The 21537-nt window shown below is 44.0% G+C and overlaps 1 protein-coding gene across 2 annotated transcripts in view; it reads right to left on the bottom strand.

The window, feature by feature from the left end:
- Positions 1 to 21537, bottom strand: part of NEK7 (NIMA related kinase 7) — a 205569-nt gene that overhangs the window by 62401 nt on the left and 121631 nt on the right. For both annotated transcript variants that reach the window (XM_089688678.1, XM_089688679.1), the window contains one exon: positions 192 to 286. In XM_089688678.1, coding sequence (XP_089544804.1) covers positions 192 to 286 — 95 coding nt within the window. The remainder of the gene's footprint in view (positions 1 to 191; positions 287 to 21537) is intronic.

Here is a 21537-nt window from a genome sequence, read left to right as displayed (position 1 = left end):
AGAAGTGCGTTAGTGGGGTGGAGGTGGTTGGGTGTGTAGCTGTGTGTCCTGAGATAGCAAGGGCAGATTTTTTTTTTTTTTTCAAAATGGTGAACTTGTCCTTCAATTTTTTAGGAAGCCAAGTCCAAGTAAACCAGGTAATACAGCACATCACTCCTTGTTGCACAACAGATAATAATATGAACAATTACCTCATACAACAGACATCCTAATGACCAAATATCAGATTTGAAGTTGTATCCGTTTTCATGTATCCTTTCTGGTGACATGTAATAGGGGGTACCAACTGTGAACAAGGAAAATAAAGAAAAATCACTGAGCAAAATATTGTTAGTAAAAGACAATGTAAGAAAATGTAGAATATATTTTATCTATAGGAAACCTGTTGCTGTCTAGGCACTTGGTTCACATTCACCTCTGAATCACTTCCATCTTTACAGCTTGTGCACCCTGCTGAATTACTATATGCAGTTCCACAAGAGATAATGCCACACAGCGTGTCAAAAAAATCAGATGGGTTATTAGAACTTAGAAGTTACAATATTAACAGTGGTGTATGATAACCTTTCTGCTCCACACCGCTATACTTATTCATAAGGATTATTGTAAATAATAATTAAACCCCTCAACCAAGCACTTTGGCGTGAAACATGTCAAAATGTTCATATGCCATAGTTACTACTATGATCTTTGATTTCTAACAAACCTGATCTTCAGTTAAAGAGGATCACAGACAACTTTCCACTGTGCTTGGTGAATAGTCCCGTAGCCTTCAGGGATCTGTGACATGTCCCAGAAGGCACTGGGAAAAGGTTTGGGGGGAAAGCGTGAACTTCTGCTAGGATTGCCTAGGCGATCCGAGTGGAAGTGGGAACAGTACCTGGCAAAACTAGGCTCCCCCCAAAAAAAATAAGTGTATCCAAAAGTGATTGAGAAGAGGAGGAGGCAGAAAAGCAGAACTTCTTCTTTGGAGGAAGTTCCACTTTAAAGGATAAATTAATCTTTTAAGAAAAAATTATAAAAGTGCATTTTTTTCCCCTACAGGAGCCTGGAAAGCATTGCACCTCTGTTCAGTGGATCAGGGGTGCAATGGTCAGGCTCCTGCAGACAAGACCTACAGCTTTCTTCCCGTACCTTCCTATAGACTGTCAAAAGCTGCAGAGCTTGTGAATGAACTATGAGAGCGCTCATCAGCACCCTCGCAGTTCATTGAGAACTACAAGCCGTCAGCTGCAGTGGCTCAGGGTAGTTGTAGTTCATTCATTCACACTAAACTGTGAACAAATGATGCGGCCGTGTGGGTGAAGCCCTGTACAGCCGAGCTGTTTTTAAATTGTGAAAGCGGATGCGGTGTCACACAGGGATCAAGGGAGCTGGTGGCAGGAGCTGGAAAACGGTACATGTCCCACCCTATGCTCCAAAAGGTGAACTTCTCCCTTAAAGCAAACAAATAAAATCAATTGAGACCTATACTGATAATAATTACAGCACAGAAATTATAGTCTGCATATTTTGCTTGCTGATATTCTCTTGCATATACCTCTTGTATTACACAAATACATTAAGATATCTTGGCCAAAACAACTCATAGTTGAGTGCATATTAGACATGTACAAATTAAAGCGGTAGTAAACTGCAAAAAAAAATAAATCTAAAAAAAATCTCTCTGTAAGTGAAGAGCATAATGTTCTAGTATGCATCGTATACTAGCACATTATGAAAGATTTACGTAAAAAAAAAAGCCCTCCAGCGAGCGCGGTCACGGCTCCCTGAGGCGTCCGTCGTCACCTGGTCTTCCTTCCGGGTTAGCAGGCAGTAGCAGTTTTACTGGCCGAGCCACGATGACGGCACTGCCGTGCATGCACTTGGGAGTTTTGGCCATAGCACACTGTTCATTGAGAGCGCAGTGCGCATGTGCCGGTGACATCATCGGCACTGCTACAGTAAATATCTCCTACACGGTGCACATTTAGCAGGTATTTAAAGTATCTACAGGTAAGCCTTATCTCTTTTGCAGCCAGGTCTGTACAATGTCACACAGCAGGGGGTTTTACACACAATCCAGTGGCTGCAGCCACCAGGATCGTGTCTAAGGCTCCATGCACACTGGGCGCTTTAATAATGCTGGTAACATTAGCTGTGTAAAGTCACATTAAAAACTTGTTTTTCAGTGGTTTTTAGCGTTTTTGTATTAGCGTTTAGTGGTATTTTGCAGTTTTTTTTAGTTTTGACAAAAAAATTAAAAAATGTTTTTGTTCAAAAAAAGTCCAAAAACGCTGGTTTGCCGCGTTTTACCGCGTAAGAACTTGTTTACATCTAAAAAAACTTCTCTAGAAACCCACTAGTTCAGGGGGTTTTTTCCAGCCAAAAAATGTTGATTACAGTCTAGGTGTGCATGGACACTTAGGATAACATGCTGGGGGGTTTACTGGCTGTACAAAAAAACGTCAAAAGCCAAAAACAGCAGCTGTAAAAATGTCCAGTGTGCATGAGGACTAAAACGGACAGGCTCCTAGAGCCCAGAGGAGACATGCAGGGTCTTTTAGACAAGTTTGTTGCCATTTCACAGGCACACACAAATTTAAGGTTTGATATGTTGGATATCTATTTACTCAGTGCATCCTCATCTTTATATTTTACCAAAAATGTGGGTGATGTAGTGTGTTTGTTCGCTCTACAATTCACTTTAGTGTGTTTTTTTTTACTGAAAATTTCCATTTCCTAAACTTTTGTGGTAATATTTGGTGACATAAAAAATTAGAACTACCACTATTTTATTCTCTAGGTTGTCTGCTTTCAGAAAATATATAAAGTTTGGGGGTTTGTTTAATCTTCAGGACCAAAATGTTTTTTTAAACGTGTGCAAAAAAATGCAAAAACGTATCTGGAAGTGAAAGGGTTAAAGGCTTACCTGCCTTTAAACACAAAATGATAAAATATTCAAAATTTATTTTTATTAATACCCACAACAGGAGTTTTTTATATATATATACACACACACACACACACATATAAATATATAAGCAGGGGCCTGCTATTCAAGCAGTAATGCACCATCATTGAAATTAACCCACAAGCATATTCCACATTTATGTATTTATGTAAATGATTAAAACAAGCTGGCACAATTGTCTTGCAAACTTACAAAAGGCTACTGCTTACAAAACTGTGTCATCTGTTAGAGTCCAGTGGCTGTACAGACTGTTTTTTTGCTTGTAATTTCAATTCTACCGGATAACTAACAGTCACACATGGGAAGTATAGATCTGCAAAAACTTGCATTTCCACTGGTGCAGGACGCCAATAATTACAAGACCTGAAGTGGTGATGTACAAGGAAATACAAACTGTATTGTACTCCCTATATAGTTCTGTATCTATCAGCTGGAGGTAAAAGTATGTCCAATTGTGCAGAGAAATGACCAAGTGCACATATTATTATTATATTATTATTATTATACAGTATTTATAAAGCGCCAATAGTTCGCTCAGCGCTGTACATTACAAAGGGGGACAGAACATGTGACAGAACAATACCAATACAATGCAAAACATGAGGGGATCGAGGGCCCTGCTCTTTCGAGCTTACAATCTAGGAGGGAGGGGATAGTGGTACAGGAGGAGATAGCTGTGGGGGATGGAGTGGTAGGAGGAGTGGAGGAGGTCGGCAAGTTAGCAGGTGGTGGGGTAGGCTTCCTTGAAGAGATGGGTTTTCAGGGTGCGCCTAAAGGAGAGGAGAGTAGGTGATAATCTGATGGGTTGGGGCAGGGAGTTCCAGAGGATGGGTGACACCCTGGAGAAGTCCTGGAGGCGGGCATGGGAGGAGGAGACCAGGGAACTAGAGAGAAGGAGGTCTTGTGAGGAGCGGAGTGTGCGTGCTGGGCGGTACTTGGATATTAGGTCAATGATGTAGTTCGGGGCAGTATGGTGGACATACATATAAAGAGACTTGAGCAAAACTGTCACATTTCATTCACAAAAAGAAAATCAGCTACAGTACCTAAACAAGCACACTGTGCCCTCCTGTGGACATTGTTCATATAAAAGTTATTAATTAATCTAACGAATTTCCTACATTAAATATGAATGTAATTCTCATCCAGTGGAGTAATCAATAACTCATGTGCAAAGCATGCACATCGTATAACGATTCTTCACAACTAGTCTCCAAAGTCATATCTCTGTAAGAAACATGGACAAATCCTACCAGGTAAACAAGTTCAGCCTTACTGAGAGCATAGCATGCATCTCCAAGACTTCCTTAGATGGGTGTGGGGTAAAAACCCTCTTCCTTTGTGGGTTGTAAGTCAAGGGCCACAGTTTGGAAAGCTGACCAATTTGACCTCTGCCTCTCCTACCCAGAACATCTACTGTGACAGAAACTCCCCTCTTACCAACTATGCTAATAGTGGTTCTGGTGTTTAGAATGCAAACAAGAAAGTGGTTGCATTCCAAGCATATACATCCTGGAAGGCCACCAGTTACTAATTTTATTGACAAACACAAAAAATAAAACATAAATGTCAAAGTGGCAAGGCCTCTCACTCATAGAATATACACTACATTTAAACATACATATACACAGTAAGTCCTCCACTTACAGACATTCGAGTTGCGAACTTTCAAAGATACGAACAACCTCCAAAGTTGCGAACTTTCAAAGATGCGAACATGCATTCACATTCCAAATCACGAAAGTAGCTCACGTGTCTGCTGGACATTGTCAGCTGCGTGCACCCTCTGCCACAAACAGTTGTTCTGCTATGTATTTTACTATATAGTACAATAGTGTACAGTAGTAGTGTTGATTTCTGGAAGCAAGCATAAAAGCAGCAGTCTTGTCTGGTCACTCCATGCCAGCCCCTGTATGTCAGCTGTTGTACTGTATTACTTTACCTTTCAAGGTACTGTAAGATGAATCATCCTTTCTTTAGAGTATTTCTTGTGTGTTTTTTTTTTAATAGGCATTATTTGTGTGAAAATTATTATAGACCTTACTTTGCTGGACTTACAAAGAAATGGGACTTACGAGCGAACTCCCAGAATGGAACTCGTTTGTAAGTAGGGGCTTGCTGTATATATATTTATACAGGTGTATAAAATTAAGCACTTAGGCATGCAGACTGTTTCTACCAACATTTGTGAAACAATGGGTCGCTCTCAGGAGCTCAGTGAATTTAAGCGTGGTACTGTGACAGGTTGCCACCTGTGCAATAAGTCCATCCATGAAACTTCCTTGCTACTAAATATTCCATGGTCAGCTGTTAGTGGTATTACAATAAAGTGGAAGCAACTGGGAACAACATCAACTCAGTCACAAAGTGGCAGGCCCCGTAAAATGACAGAGAAGGGCACAGTGCGCAGAAGTTGCCAGCTGTCTGCAGAATCAATAGCTAAAGACCTCCAAACTTTGTGTAGCCTTCAGATAAGCACAACAGTGTGCCGAGAACTTCATGGAATGGGTTTCCATGGCTTAGCTGCATTCAAGCCTTACATCTCCAAGTGCAATACAACGCTTCGGATGCAATGGTGTAAAGCACGCCGCCACTGGACTCCTGAGCAGTGGATATATGTTTTCTGGAGTGACAAATCATGCTTCTCTGTCTGGCAATCCAATGGATGTGTCTGGATTTGGCAGCTTTCAGGAGAACAGTACTTGCCTGACTGCATTGTGCCAAATTTAAAGCTTGGTGGAGGGGGGATTACTGTGTGGGGTTGTTTTTCCAGGAGTTGGGCTTGGCCACCTTAGTTCCAGTGAAGGTAACTCTTAAGGTATCAGCATACAAAGACAGTTACAATTTATTGCTCTGACCTGACCTCAACCCAACAGAACACCTTTCGGAGACTGCAAGCCAGGCCTTCTCATCCAATACCAATGCCTGACCTCACAAATGAGCTTTCAGAACAATGGTAAAACATTCCCATAGACACACTCCTAAACCTTGTGGACAGCCTTTCCAGAAAAGTTGAAGCTGTTATAGCTGCAAAGGGTGGGCCAACTCACTACTGAACCCTACGGACTAAGACTGGGATGCCATTAAAGTTCATGTGCGTGTAAAGGCAGGTGTCCCAATACTTTTGGCAATATTGTGTGTGTGTCAGGAACTTTAAACATCTCAGGATTGAAGTTGCTATGTCTAGTCAAAGTGAACTCTTCGCACCTAAGCCATTGTTCAAATTAGGGTGTCTATACACATGTATGCGAGTGTGTATGTATGTACACACATATACACACACACACACACACACACACATAGACAGAGGGAATGAAAGAAACGTGATCTGGGATTCCTACATATTATAAACAATGAGACAGATGCTTTAAGGCCCAGGTTGTGCTAATTGCCGTAGCCCTCAGTGACCACAAAGAGAGTCCTTGCGAAATAACAATGAAACTGACATACACTCACACAGCCCGAGCCTCATCTAGACAATGAAGTGCAATCTCATGTCAGATACAGACAGACAGGACATCTTCATTAAGGTGAGAAGTAGAGACCAGTTATGAAAAAAAGGAAGGTCGTGGATGCGACCAGAATCAAGGACTTACTATACAAGACAAGTCCACAGACTTAACATGTAAGGGTAATGACGACCAGAAAAGCAACATTTTGAAAAAGGGTCAATAAAGGGAGAAAGAACATCTATAAAAATAGAGTGACTAGACAGCCCAGCCATTTCCAAAGGGGGGGCCAGATGGGGAGGGACCTGAGAATTCATAAGGTGGGTACAAGAAAGAGTGTCCTGTCTGATTGCTGTAGTAGCTCCAGCCACTGGGTAGCATAGGAAAGCTACGCGAAACCACATCCATCACATGACACCATACCTGCACAGCAACCTAGCAGCGCATGAACCTAACAGTAGGTTCATGCGTTTGCTGCAGCTTCAGCTTGCACAGGCACAGAAGTCCATTCATTTGAATGGTTGCTGTACCTGCAGGAAATGCAGGTAAAAGATTACCTTTTAAAAATGAAGCCACAGTGAAATCGCAAGGTGCTTATGCCATACTTGCTCACTACACGTACAGGTTTTTAATATACAACAGATGTGCTGTACTGCACACTCACAAATATAATCTACAAACTGACCAGCCCACTGAACACAAACTGTGTTAGTAACATATCTTACTTATGTCAACATTTGGTAAAGCAAAACTGTGGGCAAAGAGCTAAACAGAGATAAAATACATATGCTTTTCATGTTTTACTGCTTAATGGATTTTTATGGCCAACATTATAATTTACACATTTTCCCTACACTATACAGGCAAACAGCTTCCAAGCAACTTTCTGGTTTCAGCAATTTATCTACTTTTGTTACCTTTAGCCGTCACACTGGACAGTGAATCTGTATAATTTCTTCTGTATAGTAAACATGATGCTGACCTTGGAAGCAGCAATGCCCAACCAGTAAGGCAGTAGAGTGATCTAGACTAACAGAGGTGTATATCAGAAGGATGTAGGGCAAAAATCCTTTGACAAGAAAACCAGTAAATGTTTCCTGCTGTAGTAATGTAAGGAGTGGGGTTGAGTAATTAGAATGGAATATAGAGCAACCTCTAGTGGCTAATCTACACTTTCCCATATTTAACACAACAGTAAAACGATGGTGCAAGCAAACATGTAAAAAGGCAAAAACAATATTAACCACTTGCCTCCCGACTTATGGTCAAATGACGGCCCGGCGAACACTTTGTCCCTCCGGGAGGGCGTCATATGACGTCCTTCCCGGATCGCGCTTTGCGCGTGCCAGCAGGGCTGCGCTGTGGCGAGATCTGTCACCGGCCGTATACCTCGGACATGTCGATGACAGATCTGTGTACCTGCCCCATTGCCAGTACCATGTGACCTGCTGTGACCAATCACAGCAGGTCACATGACAGTTGTATACAATGGATGGCTTCCTTTCATGCCATCCTTTGTATACAACTGTGTCTAGCTGGGAATGGTCACAGGGATCACATGCACAGGCTGGGCCAATGGCAGCCCATCTGTGTCATGTGATTAGCCGTAGCCAATCACAGCTAATCACAAAAAAAAAAAACAAAAAAAAAAAAAAAAAAATGGATCAATATAATTCAGTTAAATGCTTGCTTATAGCAAAGAAATAATTTGCTATACACAATTAAATTGTGTAAAAAAAAAAAAAATACTTATCACTTCCTCAAAGTAGTACAATGTTACTATGGTTACATTATACTACTTTGCTCATGCAATATGAAAAAAAAAATCTTAAAAAAAACTGAAAAAAATAATTTATTTTTTTTCGCACTGTCACCAGTCAGTGTCCCTGATCACCGCCACACCAGTTATATGCTGATGCAGTACAGCACTGGTGACAGTATGTAAAGAAAAAAAAATTGAATTTTTTTTTAATTTCTTCATTTTCCAAAAAATGACAAAAATGACAACTTCAAAAAACTCGCCATGCCTCTTATGAAATACGCTGGACTATCTACTTTGCAAAAAGGGGTCATTTGGGGGATATCTGTACTGTTCTGACATTTTTGGGCCTCAAGAAATTAGACTGGCTGTCAGTACTTCAGGATTGATCAATTTTCAGATATATCCCATAGTTTGTGAACTCTATAACTTTCCTACAGACTAAATAAATAATGATTTGGGTTATTTTTATCAAAGAAATATAGCAGAATACATCTTGGCCTAAATTTATGAAAAACATTTATTTGCAAACTTTTATAACAGAAAAAGAAAAACGTGGGTTTTTTTTTTTCAAAATTGTCAGTCTTTTTTTTTGTTAATTCAGCAAAAAAAAAAAAACCCAGTGGTGATTAAATACCACCAAAAGAAAGCTCTAGTTGTGTGAACAAAATGATAAAATTTTTGTTTGAGTACAGTGTTGCATGACTGCGCAAATGTCATTCAAAGTGTGAGCACTGAAACCTGAAAATTGGCCTGGGCAGGAAGGAGGTAAAAGTGCCCGGTATTGAAGTGGTTAAAGCAGATCTTCACTTTCTCAATCAACATTGGCCATTTTTTGTATCTATTCTGCTAGCATTTGTAAACAGATAAGAAAGTATATTATATTTTCTTGTTTTAAAATTTTTTCACATTTCTTTAGTAACTTCCTGCTTTTCATGCCTCAGCAAATGTCGTCATACATCCCAGGAGTCTTCAGGAGGGGAGGAGGGTTTTTTTCAGCTAAGCCCACCGTCTTGTCTGCATGCCTGCGCTAAGGGGTGATAGATTCCAGGAAGCATATGCTACATGAATCATCTGCCCTTACTCAAGATGGCCATGGCCAGAAATGCTAGGGGGTGTTTTTCAAAGTGATTTCTCAGCAAACCATAGAGACATGGATGAGTTTACTTTGAATATTAAAAATGAATTAAACAGCGTTTTTGGTTTGAGGTGCCCAAATACAGTGTAGCTCTGCTTTAATAATATTTGCAACCTAACTCCAACTTTGCTATAATTTTAAATAGCTAGTTTGAGCAAGACTGGCTGAAAAAAAAAAAAAAATATATATATATATATATATATATATATATTTTTTTTTTTTTGTCACTCACCATAAAATCTCTCTCTGAGTTCATTAACATACACAGCACTTCATATTCTTGAGTGTAGGGTTATAGATACACCTTCAGGAGTAAGACACCAAGCAGAAAAACACAAAAACATGCACCGCCCATGGGCAGTCCTAACAGTAGAAAAAAAAACAACATATAGGGGTTGGTGTTGTGTCCGTCAATGAAAAAAAGCAGTGCCACAACGATGCTTGGACATTAAGAGAAAAAACACGCAACACCAACAAAGAACCCCCCCCCTTCCCAGAAGAGGAACAAGAAACTTCAAACAGCCACTTGCAGTTGAAACACAGATTTGAAGATGAAAAACCATCAAGTAAAACTTGAGAAAGATAAGCACAACCAAGTAGCCGGCTTGCAAACTGCTCAAAAAGCACAAATCGTCCTGGTAGAGTTTGCCGTAACAGGGAAGGGTAGAGTCTGCCCCTTAACAGCATAAGCCTAGAAAACAGTCTGCCTGATCCATCAGGAAACCGAGGCAGAGGAAGCCACCAGGCCTTTTTCGTGGGCTGTCAATCAGAAAAAAAAAGTCTAACCTCCAGAAGGAGGCTGTAGAAGACAGGTACACATGCACCACATTCAAAGAGTGCAGCGCAACCTTTTTAGACTGTGATGAAGGGTGCAGACACAGGGAAGGCAGGACAATACCCTAATTCAGGTAAAAGTTTAACACCACCTTTAGAAGGAAGGACGGAAGTACACAGAGAATCAGCTTAACTTGAGTAAAGGACAAGGCCACCAGTTCCGACAGGCGATCTACAGAATAGATTGCAACCAAAAGGGTAACCTTCTGGGAGAGAGCAAGCATCGTGGTCAAAGATAGTTGAAAGAACTTCGAAAGAACAGAGACCTAGCCCTTATGTATGTCTACTAAGTACAATGATAAATCCTCTGAGAGCTGGATTTACATGCTTTCAAAAATGGTGACAATCACAGCCAGAAAAAAAACAGTATCTCAGAACATGGCTTTTAGTAGCCAAGCCATCAAAGCCAGCGACGGTAAGTGGGGTGGAAGATTAGTCCTTGGGACAGAAGATCTTCATGCAGAGGAAGCCACCACGTTGGCATACCAGGGTTGCCCAGGCCAATCTGGAGCTACTATCATGACCAGGATCCCTTCAGCTTCTATCGTGCACAGAAGATGAGGAAGAAGCTTAAGATGGGGAAAAGCATAAAAGAGTTGATAATGGCTCCACGGCACCGCCATCGTATTTACCAAAGAATGCGCCACAAATCTCGATGCCTTCCATTTGAGACGGGAAGCCAGTGGTACCCCATCCAGTGAGTCACACTGTAGTCAGATTTGATGAAACACAATCAGGGGCAGAGATTTGCTTCTGCAGGATCCTCAAATGTAACCGCGCATATGGGACCGCCTCAAAGCTGGACACCATGAGGCTCAGAACCTACATGCAAAAAACGCAGAGAAGACCACCTGTGGGACAGCAGCAACTGGACTTCAGTCCAGAGTTTCCAAAGCTCTTCCGCGGGAGAAAATCCTTGGCCACACAGAGTCAAGATTACCTCCCAAGATTCCAGATGCCTGGGTAAGAGCAGACTTCTTGAGGTTCAACACTCTGCCGAATTCCTGCAGGAGGAAGCCATCCAGAGTCTATCATGGCAATCCCCTCTTGTCTCAGCAACACCAGGACTAGAGCCAATACCTTGATAATGAGAAAGTGAAAGGCAGCACTAAACCATAAACCTCTCTCATCAAAATCCCACTAAATGACAAACCTGTAGATTCACTGGTACTCCATCTAAAATGAGAATGCCACACCCTTTGGACAGCACAAACTCACAAGAAGAGTTGCAACACAAAGGTCAAATATGCTTAAGCTGTAGCGGTTTAATCCTCCTCTCCTCCAGACCTATGCAGCTCCACTCAAAGAACAGAAAAAGGAAACAAAGAAATTAATTGCACAAAACCATTAACATTTTACTTTATTAAAAAAAAATTAAAATCAATGCACTGACATTTGTTGGTGCCTACAAGAATATCAGCATCAACAAGAAAGCTCTATTATGGACTGCATTCCACCGTGGTTCCGCCAGACATTCGGCAGATCAGAAGGGACATCAAAGCCAATCAGATCCACCTCAATGCATTTCACCAATAGGCCACAAACTAATAATGTGCATCTCCAACCGCAAAGCACAGGAAGCACTGGTGCTCGGCACAGATGAGAACATGAACTTGAAGGAAGAGAAGCCACCCAAAACAAATGGATTCCATCTTGAACCTCTGTACTTCCCCAAAGAAATTCAGGGCCTGAGGTCCAGAATCGGATGGACTCTTTCCATCTTCAGAACAGTAAACAGGTCAGAGTAAAAAAAAAAAAAAAAAAATTCCAGAAACCTCTCCTGGTCTGCAATCAGGGCTAACATGCCCTGGAAGAGCAAAAAATGCTGCACCACTCTGGAAGCCTGCAATTGAGACAGAGAGAAATGAAGATGGGGGGGGGGGGGTTCTGAGGAGGGCATGCTCACAGGTATGGTAGAGCTCTGTGCCACCCACAGGAGCCTGAAATGGCTTGGAACCCTTGCCCGAGGTGAATGAAAGCCACTTGTGTGCAGAGAAGAATGGACCCTTTGTGCGGAGCAGCACATCCCTTTCCTGCGGGAGAAGGGAATTCTTCTCGCCCATGAGACATGCAACAATGTGCCTATCTGGGGGTACAGACAAGGCCACCAGCAGAGTGTACAAGCACACACAGCACATTGTGTCCACAGCTACACCCCGTGACACCAGTGGTATCCTGGAGAGACTAGGGCAACAGGGTACCCAACCCCCCATCAATTCGCCCTAGAAAAAATAGGGAGAGACGGGGAAAACACCTCATCCTGTAGAGGACAGGGATACCCTCCCCCCATGACATAATGCCTCTCAGCCAAAGTCAGGGCACTGTCTGCCTAAGGGGGGACACTGAGCAACAAGCCCAGGGTCAACTGGTCATAAGTGCCCTCATGAAGAACACTCACAAGGCTGCCCATCATCCACACTGGGCTGTCACAGTTGACCCAGCGCATAGCTAAAGGTGTGCGTATGCTGGCCAGACTGAGGCATCTACTGAATCTAGATTATCCAACCTGTTTCCCAGTCTGGCTGTTGACTGAAGACCTCCGTAGGAAAAATCACAGGGAAATACTAACAAAAGATCCCAGCAGGGAACTAGGTCCTTCTCCCGTTAGGCAGAAGAAACTAAGCTATCTACAGCAGAAGTGGTTTACTACCAGCTAGGTAAGCCCATACGTAGTGCTGTGTTTGTTTTTTTCTGCCTAGTGTCATACTCTTAAAAGTGGTGCGATAATTGTAGCACTGTATATACTGTACGTAGCATCAAGCTACAAACAATATACATCACTGTGTTCTGGCTGTGGTACAGAGGCTTCCCATCTGTTTCCGGATAAAAATTGACTTGGGCTAAGTACTGCTCAGCTATTTGCAGTAGGACTTGAATAGCTGGACAGCGCTAAGCCCGACTAGATTTTGTTCCAGGAACAAGGTGGGAAGTCCTTGCACCACTGCTGGAACACAGTACTGTATATACTGCATGTAGCTGATGCTGCATACGGTTTATACAGCACTGACGATAGCTGCATGTATTGGCTTTGCTCAAACTATTAAAAGTGATAATTAACGGGGGTGCTCGTGAGCAGCCTGAGGAATGGCTGCTTTTAAACTTGGCTGCTTGACAATCGGCACATCGGCCGATTTTAAGCTCTCGGGGGGGGGCGGGGGTTCTCGCCTCTCCTCCAACCTCCCCTGGACCCTTGTCCCCTGGTGCCCCGATGGGGAAAAAAAAACAGCCACCTCTCGCGCTTCCAGCGCCCAACAGCCCGTTTTCACTCTTGCGGACTACCCGCCGGAGATTGCGGGTGAAGCCGCGGCCTCGATTTTTGGCCTGCCGCCAGAGAGTTCCAGAGCTCCCGCCACGGGATTGAGTCTTCCCCCGGAGACCGCAGTTGAAGCCCCAGTCTTGAATTCGGGTCCCCCGCTGCCCCTACCCGCGGGTGGGCTGGATCCCAGGGCTGAAGATGACCTGGCATCAGCAGCATCCATGTGGTCTTCCCCTCCAGGTCTAAGGGATGCTGAGCTTCTGCACCGTTTCAAAGCGATGCTACAGTCGGAACTGTCCTCCTCTACCTCCAAGCTTGCTGACTGACTTTCGCGTGAAATCCGAGAATTGGGCAATCGGACGAATGATCTTGAGGATAAAATGGATGCGGTGGCAACGGTCATTGAGGGTCACGAGCAGGACTTGTGTGACCTCAAGAAAGAATTAGCGGATACGCTGCTCCGACTTGAGGATTTCGAGAACCGTTCCCGTTGCGGCAATTTGCGGTTAAGGGGTATACCTGAAACGATCACAGAGCTCACCTCCACCGCTACTGCTCTGTTTCAGGAGCTGACGCCTGCAATTCCCATCGACCGGCTCGAATTTGACCGCATTCATCGTGCATTGGGCCCCAGACGACCGGATGGGCCCCTGAGGGACATCATCATCAAGTTCACTTTCTACCGCATTAAGGAAACCATCCTCTTGGCGGCCAGAAACAAACCAGACCTTAGATTCCAGGGACATCGCTACCAGCTCTTCGCAGACCTCTCCCAGACCACTCTGCAGAAACGACGTCAGTTGAAGCCCTTCACTTCGGTCCTGGTGAACCACAGAATTAAATACGCCTGGGGCTTTCCATTCCGCCTCACCTTCAACTACCAGGGCCGCAGTCACTCTGTTGTTACGCCGGAGTGGAATCACTCCTGGAATCTTTGCACCTTCTTCCGCCGGGGGCCGCTGCTCAGAGCCCGGCTCACTCCAATAGATCCCCAGCGAGGCCGCTTCCACCGGGCCGCCTCCGGGAGCGGTCGTCCAACAGGAAGAGGGCCCTCCCTCAGACCCCTCAACGATCAAGTCCATCCTGCTCTTCTCCGGGCTGAAGATGCATCTTGGATCTCCCGCGTTGTGTTTCACCGTTGGACTCTCCTGATGGGACTGAGTTTGGCCCCTAGGGCTCTTCCAGTTTGTTAGCATTCCAGGCTAGGCCTGATCCAGCCTACTCCCTTGGGTTCTACCACTGAATTGGGGGGAGGGTCTCCTCTTGGACTCACGCATTATGACTTTTTGCTGTCCTGGCTTATCTCGGGTCCAGGTGCCATTGTTTAGGTTCCCGTTTGGGTATGGGGTGATGGTTCCCTCAGGCTCCGGTGGGAGGTTGGCCTGGTGGGCCTTTTTGGGAGGTGGGTGAGGGACCACTTGGGCTGTGTAATGGCTCTACGGCGGCCTGTGGCCGTCCTTCTGGAGGGGGTTGGCCCCTAGTTTAGCTGGGTTTTCTATCGAGAGGTTGCTGCGGATGTGCTCACTTCTGGGACTCTTCGTTGTTACTTTGATGTTCTGTTCTACTGTGTTAATTGCCTTTTTGCCCCCTGGGGGCTTATGTTTTTGTTGTTTTCATTTGCAGCCATGTGTCCAGTGGTAGAGCCACCCCCAACCGCTATCCTTCAGGTGTAGGAGGATGCATGTCACCATTGACGTGACACGTTTGCACTGCTATATATATTTCTTGTTTTCTCCCTTTTCCTTTCAGTTTTTTTTTGTTTTATCCTCATGCAGGGTTTCAGGATGCCATGGTCCGAACGCCATTGGGAGTGGTAACTGGTGGCCGATCTATGCTTTTTCTGCTGAGCGTCCTGTGCCGATACCGCCATGGCCTCACCCCTTCTGAAAGTATACTCACAGAATGTTCAAGGTTTCAATTTGCCTCAGAAGTGGGCTAAAGTTTTTCATCACCTCAAATCGCAACAAATTGATGTGGTATGTTTACAGGAGACCAGGTTTTCTCAGTCCTCCGCTCCGCGGTATCTTTCGCCTCACTTTCCCACCTTTTACACTGCCTCGGCCCCTGAGAAATGCCAGGCTGTACTAATAGCTTTCAAGTGCAATCTTCCTTTTGTCTGTGCTCGGAATATAGCGGACCCCACGGGTAGGTACTTGCTTCTGCAGGGCACCCTCTGGGATCAGGAGGTTACCTTTGTCTCTTACTTTGCACCCAATCGCTTTCAACAAATTCTTTTCTCATCTTTACACCATTGTCTCCCGACACTCCAAGGGTCTTTTTTCTTTTGGGAGATTCTAATGTTACTTTGGATAGGCGTTATGCCCAGGGGGCGGCCCCTTCTCACTACTTAGTGCTAGAGGAACGTATGCGCTCTCTCAAGGACGGCGGGGCTGGCGGACTCCTGGAGAAACGTTCACCCAACTGAGCGCGACTTTACATTCTACTCCAACCCTCATGACAGTTTTTGTAGAATTGACCATATATTCATGCATGTTCAGCAGCTTCCTTTGGTCAGGCGGATAACTATTCCCTCCTCGCCCTGGTCGGACCATGATCTCCTGGTACTCCTCCTGGCCCTTTCTGGGTCGGTGCTGCACCCTTTTCACTGGCGCATTAATGATTCCTTATTGACCACTCAGGTCACTTGCCAACAAATAGAATCTTTCGTACGCACATATTTTGTGGAAAACTCGGGATCTGTTTCTTCAGCAGTTCCCCTGTGGGAGGCACATAAAGCCACGGTGCGGGGTCAGGTTATACAACTGGCGGCGGTTCGGAAGCGGGAACGGGGGCGCCGACTTTTGGAGCTTCATTCTCTGTTGGCCTCTGCGGATGCTCATTGGAAGTCATTCCCATCCATGGCCCATAAACGTGCTCGGGACACCCTGGCGGCAGAGTTGGATCTACTCACCTCATCAGAGGCGGAACGGGCCCTGCGTTGGACCAAACACAAATTTTATTCCTGCGCGAATAAGCCCGGTCCAATGCTGGCCAGGAAACTCAATTCTGTGGGGAAACCCCACAAACCGATCCGATTGCGACTTCCCGTGGGTGGCTGTATTTCTAATCCCCAGCAGATTGTCTCCCGTTTTGCAGACTTTCTCTCGCGCCTTTATGCTAAACCAGATCCCTTCCCTGTGGCTCAGGCAGAGGCATTTTTTCAAGACCTCCAAACTTCCTGGACTATCTGAGGCAGCGCAGAAGGCCCTCAATGCCGGTGTCACCGTACCAAAAGTGCTACAAGCTATTAAATCTCTACAGTCCACCGCGGCCCCAGGTCCAGACGGCTTTTCCGGCCTCTACTATAAGAAATTTGCAACCCTGTTAGCACCCTTCTTGGCTGATTATTTTAATGAGTTACGACAGGGCTCCTTGCCCTCTCCAGACGCGCTTAGAGCTCATATCTCTATGATTCCTAAGATGACCGATGATGTGCAGGAACCGCAAGCCTTTCGGCCCATTTCTCTTCTTAATGAAGACCTGAAGATATTAGGCAAGATTCTTAGCTGTCGTATCAATAAATATTTGCATAGCCTGATTCACAGGGACCAAGTTGGTTTCCTCCCTGGGAGACAGGTGGGTGATAACGTTCGTAAGGTGGTCCATCTTATACATTTTCTACAACAGCGGAAAATACCGGAATTCTAACTGTCCTTATACATACATAAAGCCTTTGATTCTCTATCCTGGGACTATCTGCGGTTTGAGCTGTCTCGCTGGGGTTTTGGGGACTCTATTCTTTCTTGGATTCAAGCCTTGTATTCTTCCCCTTCGGTTTTCGTTAAATACGCTGGGTATTTCTCAGATTCCTTTCCTATTTGGCGAGGTATGAGACAGGGATGCCCCCTGTCCCCAGCACTCTTTGTCCTGGCGCTTGAGCCATTGGCTATGGCGCTCTGGACTGATTATAATGTATCGGAGGTTCCATACGCGGGACAGGAGTTCAAGTTGAACCTTTTTGCAGACGATGCCCTCTTGACTCTCACTAACCCCTTGACTACGCTTCCAAATTTGCAACAGGTTCTTGAGAGCTTCTCCTTGATTTCGGGTCTCTGTATCAATTTGGATAAGACTGTCGCGCTTAATATTACTTTGGCCTCAGATATGGTTTCGCGCCTACAGTCCCACTTCCCTTATAAATGGGCTTCTTCTTCTCTTGAATACCTAGGCATCCGCTTAACCCCCACCTATGACTCACTGTTTGCTGCAAATTACTATCTATTGCTTCGCTCTGTATCCTCTCTTATGCATTCTTGGCAATTTCCACACCTGTTATGGATAGGACGGATTAATTCGGTAAAAATGACCATCTTGCCGAAATTGTTATACTATTTTCGCACCCTCCCAGTGCGGGTTCCTCATTTCCTTCGGTTGCTTCAGGTAAAGATTATGCATTTTATCTGGGCCGATAAACGCCCCAGAGTTTCCAGAACTACGCTTTTTGTCCATAGACTCCAGGGTGGCCTTGAGGTTCCCAATGTTACTAAATATCAGGCGAGCCAGATCGCCCCGCTATCAATGTTGCATGCTTCCTCAGACATACCTCTCTGGGTCCTCCTGGAATTACCTAATTGTGCCCCTATTGCGATATCGATACTTCTACGGCTTCCCCCTGCCCTGCGCCCCACGGCACTGAGTCCGATTTTGCTCCATGTCTTACAAGTGTGGGACTCGGTACATTACTCCAGTGGCCTGATGTCACCTTTTTTGCCTTTGCTCCCAATCACTAACAACCCCCTCTTCCCACCAGATTTAGATCAACCAAGGGCGTTTTCTTGGTGGGTGATCAATGGTTTTTCACAGGTACGACACTTTTTGATCTCTCGGTCCTTCCCTACCTGGAATTCTCTTCGGGAGTCATGGGATGTCCCTCCGGCAGAATTTTTTCGTTACCTTCAATTGCGGCATTGGCTGCTCTCATTGCGAGGCACTTCTGTCTTCCCGTTCCAGCGCCTGGTCACTCATAGCTAAATGCTCATTTAATACGACCACGCTGGAGGCGGCTTACAAGGTATTGTTTCGTTGGTATTGGGTTCCGGCTCGTTTGGCACAGGCAAATCCTGCCAGCAGTGATCGATGCTTTCGGGGTTGTGGCCATCGTGGTGATGTATTGCATATCTGGTGGTCATGCCCGAGGCTGCTTCGTTTTTAGTCTTGTGTGTTTGGCCTCCTTTTCACCTTGTTCCATCTCTCTATACGACGGGATGCTCGGTATGCTTTGCTTCATTGTCCCATACCGGGCCTCTTGGCTCATCAGCAGAAGTTGGCTTCCTATTTGTTTTTGTCGGCCTCTAGAACAATTGCTCAGGTCTGGAAGAGCCCGTTTGTCCCTCTTCAGGGGGTGCGGGACCGTATGACCACTATGATGCTCAATAAACAGATGTCGAGTATCTGCAACGACTCCCAATGTAAATTCTTGAAAATATGGGAGCCATGGTTGCAATATACCTTTCCCACGTCCCCCCCCCCCCCGGCTAGAAAGAGGGGATGGCTACTCTTAAGAGCTGTAATTCCTAAACTCTTCCTCCAATTTGGATGTACATACCCTCAAATTAAACCTGAGAGTGTGCACTTTCAGCCCATTATAGAACTATAGCTTAAATATGTTTTGGTCAATACCTGAAAAAAACTGAAATTGTGCCTGTGTCCAAATATATATGGACCTAACTGTATCTAGAGTCTAATAGACCCCAGATTTCTCAAAAAAAGAATACCTTTCATGCCTATTGCAGTAAGAGGGGCTATTTACATTCCCTGTGATAGCAATAAAAGTGATTTAAAGTAAAAAAAAAAGTGAAAGGGACAGTATAAAAGTAAAAAAAATCAAGCGTTGACCCCGTGACGGTATTTAAACAGTGGTTGCATAATGCATGTGAGGTATCACTGTGAATGTCAGATCAAGGGCAGTAACTCATGCACTAGGCCTCCTGTGTAAATATAAATTGGTGACCTGTAAAAGCTTTTAAAGCGTCGATTATCAATAATAAAAATGTATGTACTTTGTTGCCATTGCACCAGCATGTACAATTTTAAAGCATGTCATGTTTGGTATCTATTTACTCAGTGTAACATCTTTTTTATTTTATCAAAAAGAGAGTCCTGCTGCTTGCCTGCAGCGGACAAAGTAAGGAAAAAAAAAAAATCAGTGACCAATATAGCCACGCTTCTCTAAAATAACAGCCATAAGTCTTCCATTTATGGAGTCTGTAAGTTTCTTGATCTGTTTGCTATCTTTTCATGCAGCAGCAATCACAGCCTACCAGACACTGTCAGAGAGGTGTATTCTTTTCTTTCACTGTAAATCTCCATTTAAAAAGGGCCCACAAGTTCTCAATAGGGTTTAGATCAGGTAAGGAAGGGGACCATGTCATTCTTTCATTTTTAAAGTGTTACTAAACCCACAACAGTGAAAATAGGTCTGTACATACAGTAAAGCATGCTTGTTATACTCACTATAAGGAGTTAATCCTCTGCATTGTGTAAAAAGACTGTTTGATCCGGTCTTCTCTGATCCTCCCCTTCTTCAACTTTCCCCAATCTATCTGCTGACAGAACAGAGCTCTAGGAGTTACTCTGCACATGCTCAGTTTGGTGTGTATTGCTAGAGTTTTTTTTTTTTCTTTTGGAGGGTGCATGTAATCAGCTCAGGGCCAATTAACACTGTCCGGACAGAGTCAGGGGTTTACAGCCTCATAGGACAGTCAGAGGAGAATAAAAACTCCTCCAACAAGCTTTAATCAGTGCTCTGCTGGACATTGATATAAATCACAAGACTGCTATATACGGCTGATGAGAAAAGCCATTTTGCATTTATATTTACTAAAATAATTGCATTTCCATGTCCTGTGTACTGTGGGAGACTAGATAGAGTAAATGCAAGGTCATGGGTTTAGTAACACTTTAAGACCTTTACTGGCTAGCCACGCAGTGCAGTACTTCGACGCATGCGATGGAGCATTGTCCTGCATAAATATCATGGTCTTCTTGAAAGATGCAGACTGTTTCCTGTACCACTGCTTGAAGAAAGTAACTTCTACAGACTGGCAGTAGACGTGAGAGTTGATTTTGAGTCCATCTTCAACCAGAAAAGGTCCAACTAGCTCATCTTTAATAATACCAGCCCATACCAGTACCCCACATCCACCTTGCTGGCGTCTAAGTAGAAGTGGCGCTCTTGCCAGTTACTGATCCAGCCACAGGCCCATACATCCGGTCAATCAAGAGTCGCTCTCATCAGTCCATAAAACTTTTGAAAAATCTGTCTTCAGATATTTCTTGGCCCAGTCTTCACATTTCAACTTCTGTGTCTTGTTCGGTGCTTGGGTTTCAGCCTTCCTTACCTTGGCCATGTCTCTGAGCACTGAACACCTTGTACTTCTGGGTATTCCATCCAGGTAGGTTTCAGTTCTGGAATATGACAGCACTGGAGGATAATGGGTTCCTGGCAGCTTCATGTTTTATTCTTCCCAAATCTTTGGCAGTTAATTTGCATCTTTTACTAAACAAGTTTTTTGTGACCCTGTTGACTAGTTGCAACAAAACGTTAAATGGTTCTGTAATCACACCTCAATATCTTAGCAATTTAAAGAGTGCTGCATCCATCCCTTTGAAAGACTTTTTACACTTTTTGACTCTTTAGAATCAGTTAAATCTCTTTTTTTGGCCAATTCGCTAGAGGAAAAGAAGCTGCCTAAAAATTATGCACACCTTGATATAGCATGTTGATCTCCTTAGGCCACACCCTCCCTCATTACACACATCACCTGATATACTTAAATCCAATAAGCATTCAAGTTTATAGAGCTTGGAGTTGGACAATATATATATAAAAATGATGATTTGGTCAAAATACTCACTTGCCTAATAACTGTGCACACAGTGTACACTGCAATGCCCTTTTAATTTTGATTATAAATGTAATAAATTTACCCAAGACTGAGAATAATAAAAAACACATTTTGATGCAGTGCTGCATGTTTTGTAAGGTTACCACAGCCTGGAAGAGGCTATGAATGTATATGTATGAAGCATTCACTTTCTCCCATGCTCCATTTAATCAACTCAACTTACAATATGGTAATAACTTTTCTTATAAAAACACAACTTCATGTTCTAGCATTTCCCTTTTAGAAACATACAGGCATTATG

This window comes from Staurois parvus, unplaced genomic scaffold (genome assembly GCF_062004578.1).
Source record: "Staurois parvus isolate SC_StPar_1 unplaced genomic scaffold, SC_StPar_1.0 ptg000450l, whole genome shotgun sequence".
Lineage (NCBI taxonomy): Eukaryota > Metazoa > Chordata > Amphibia > Anura > Ranidae > Staurois > Staurois parvus.
This window is presented reverse-complemented; position numbering and strand designations above follow the sequence as displayed.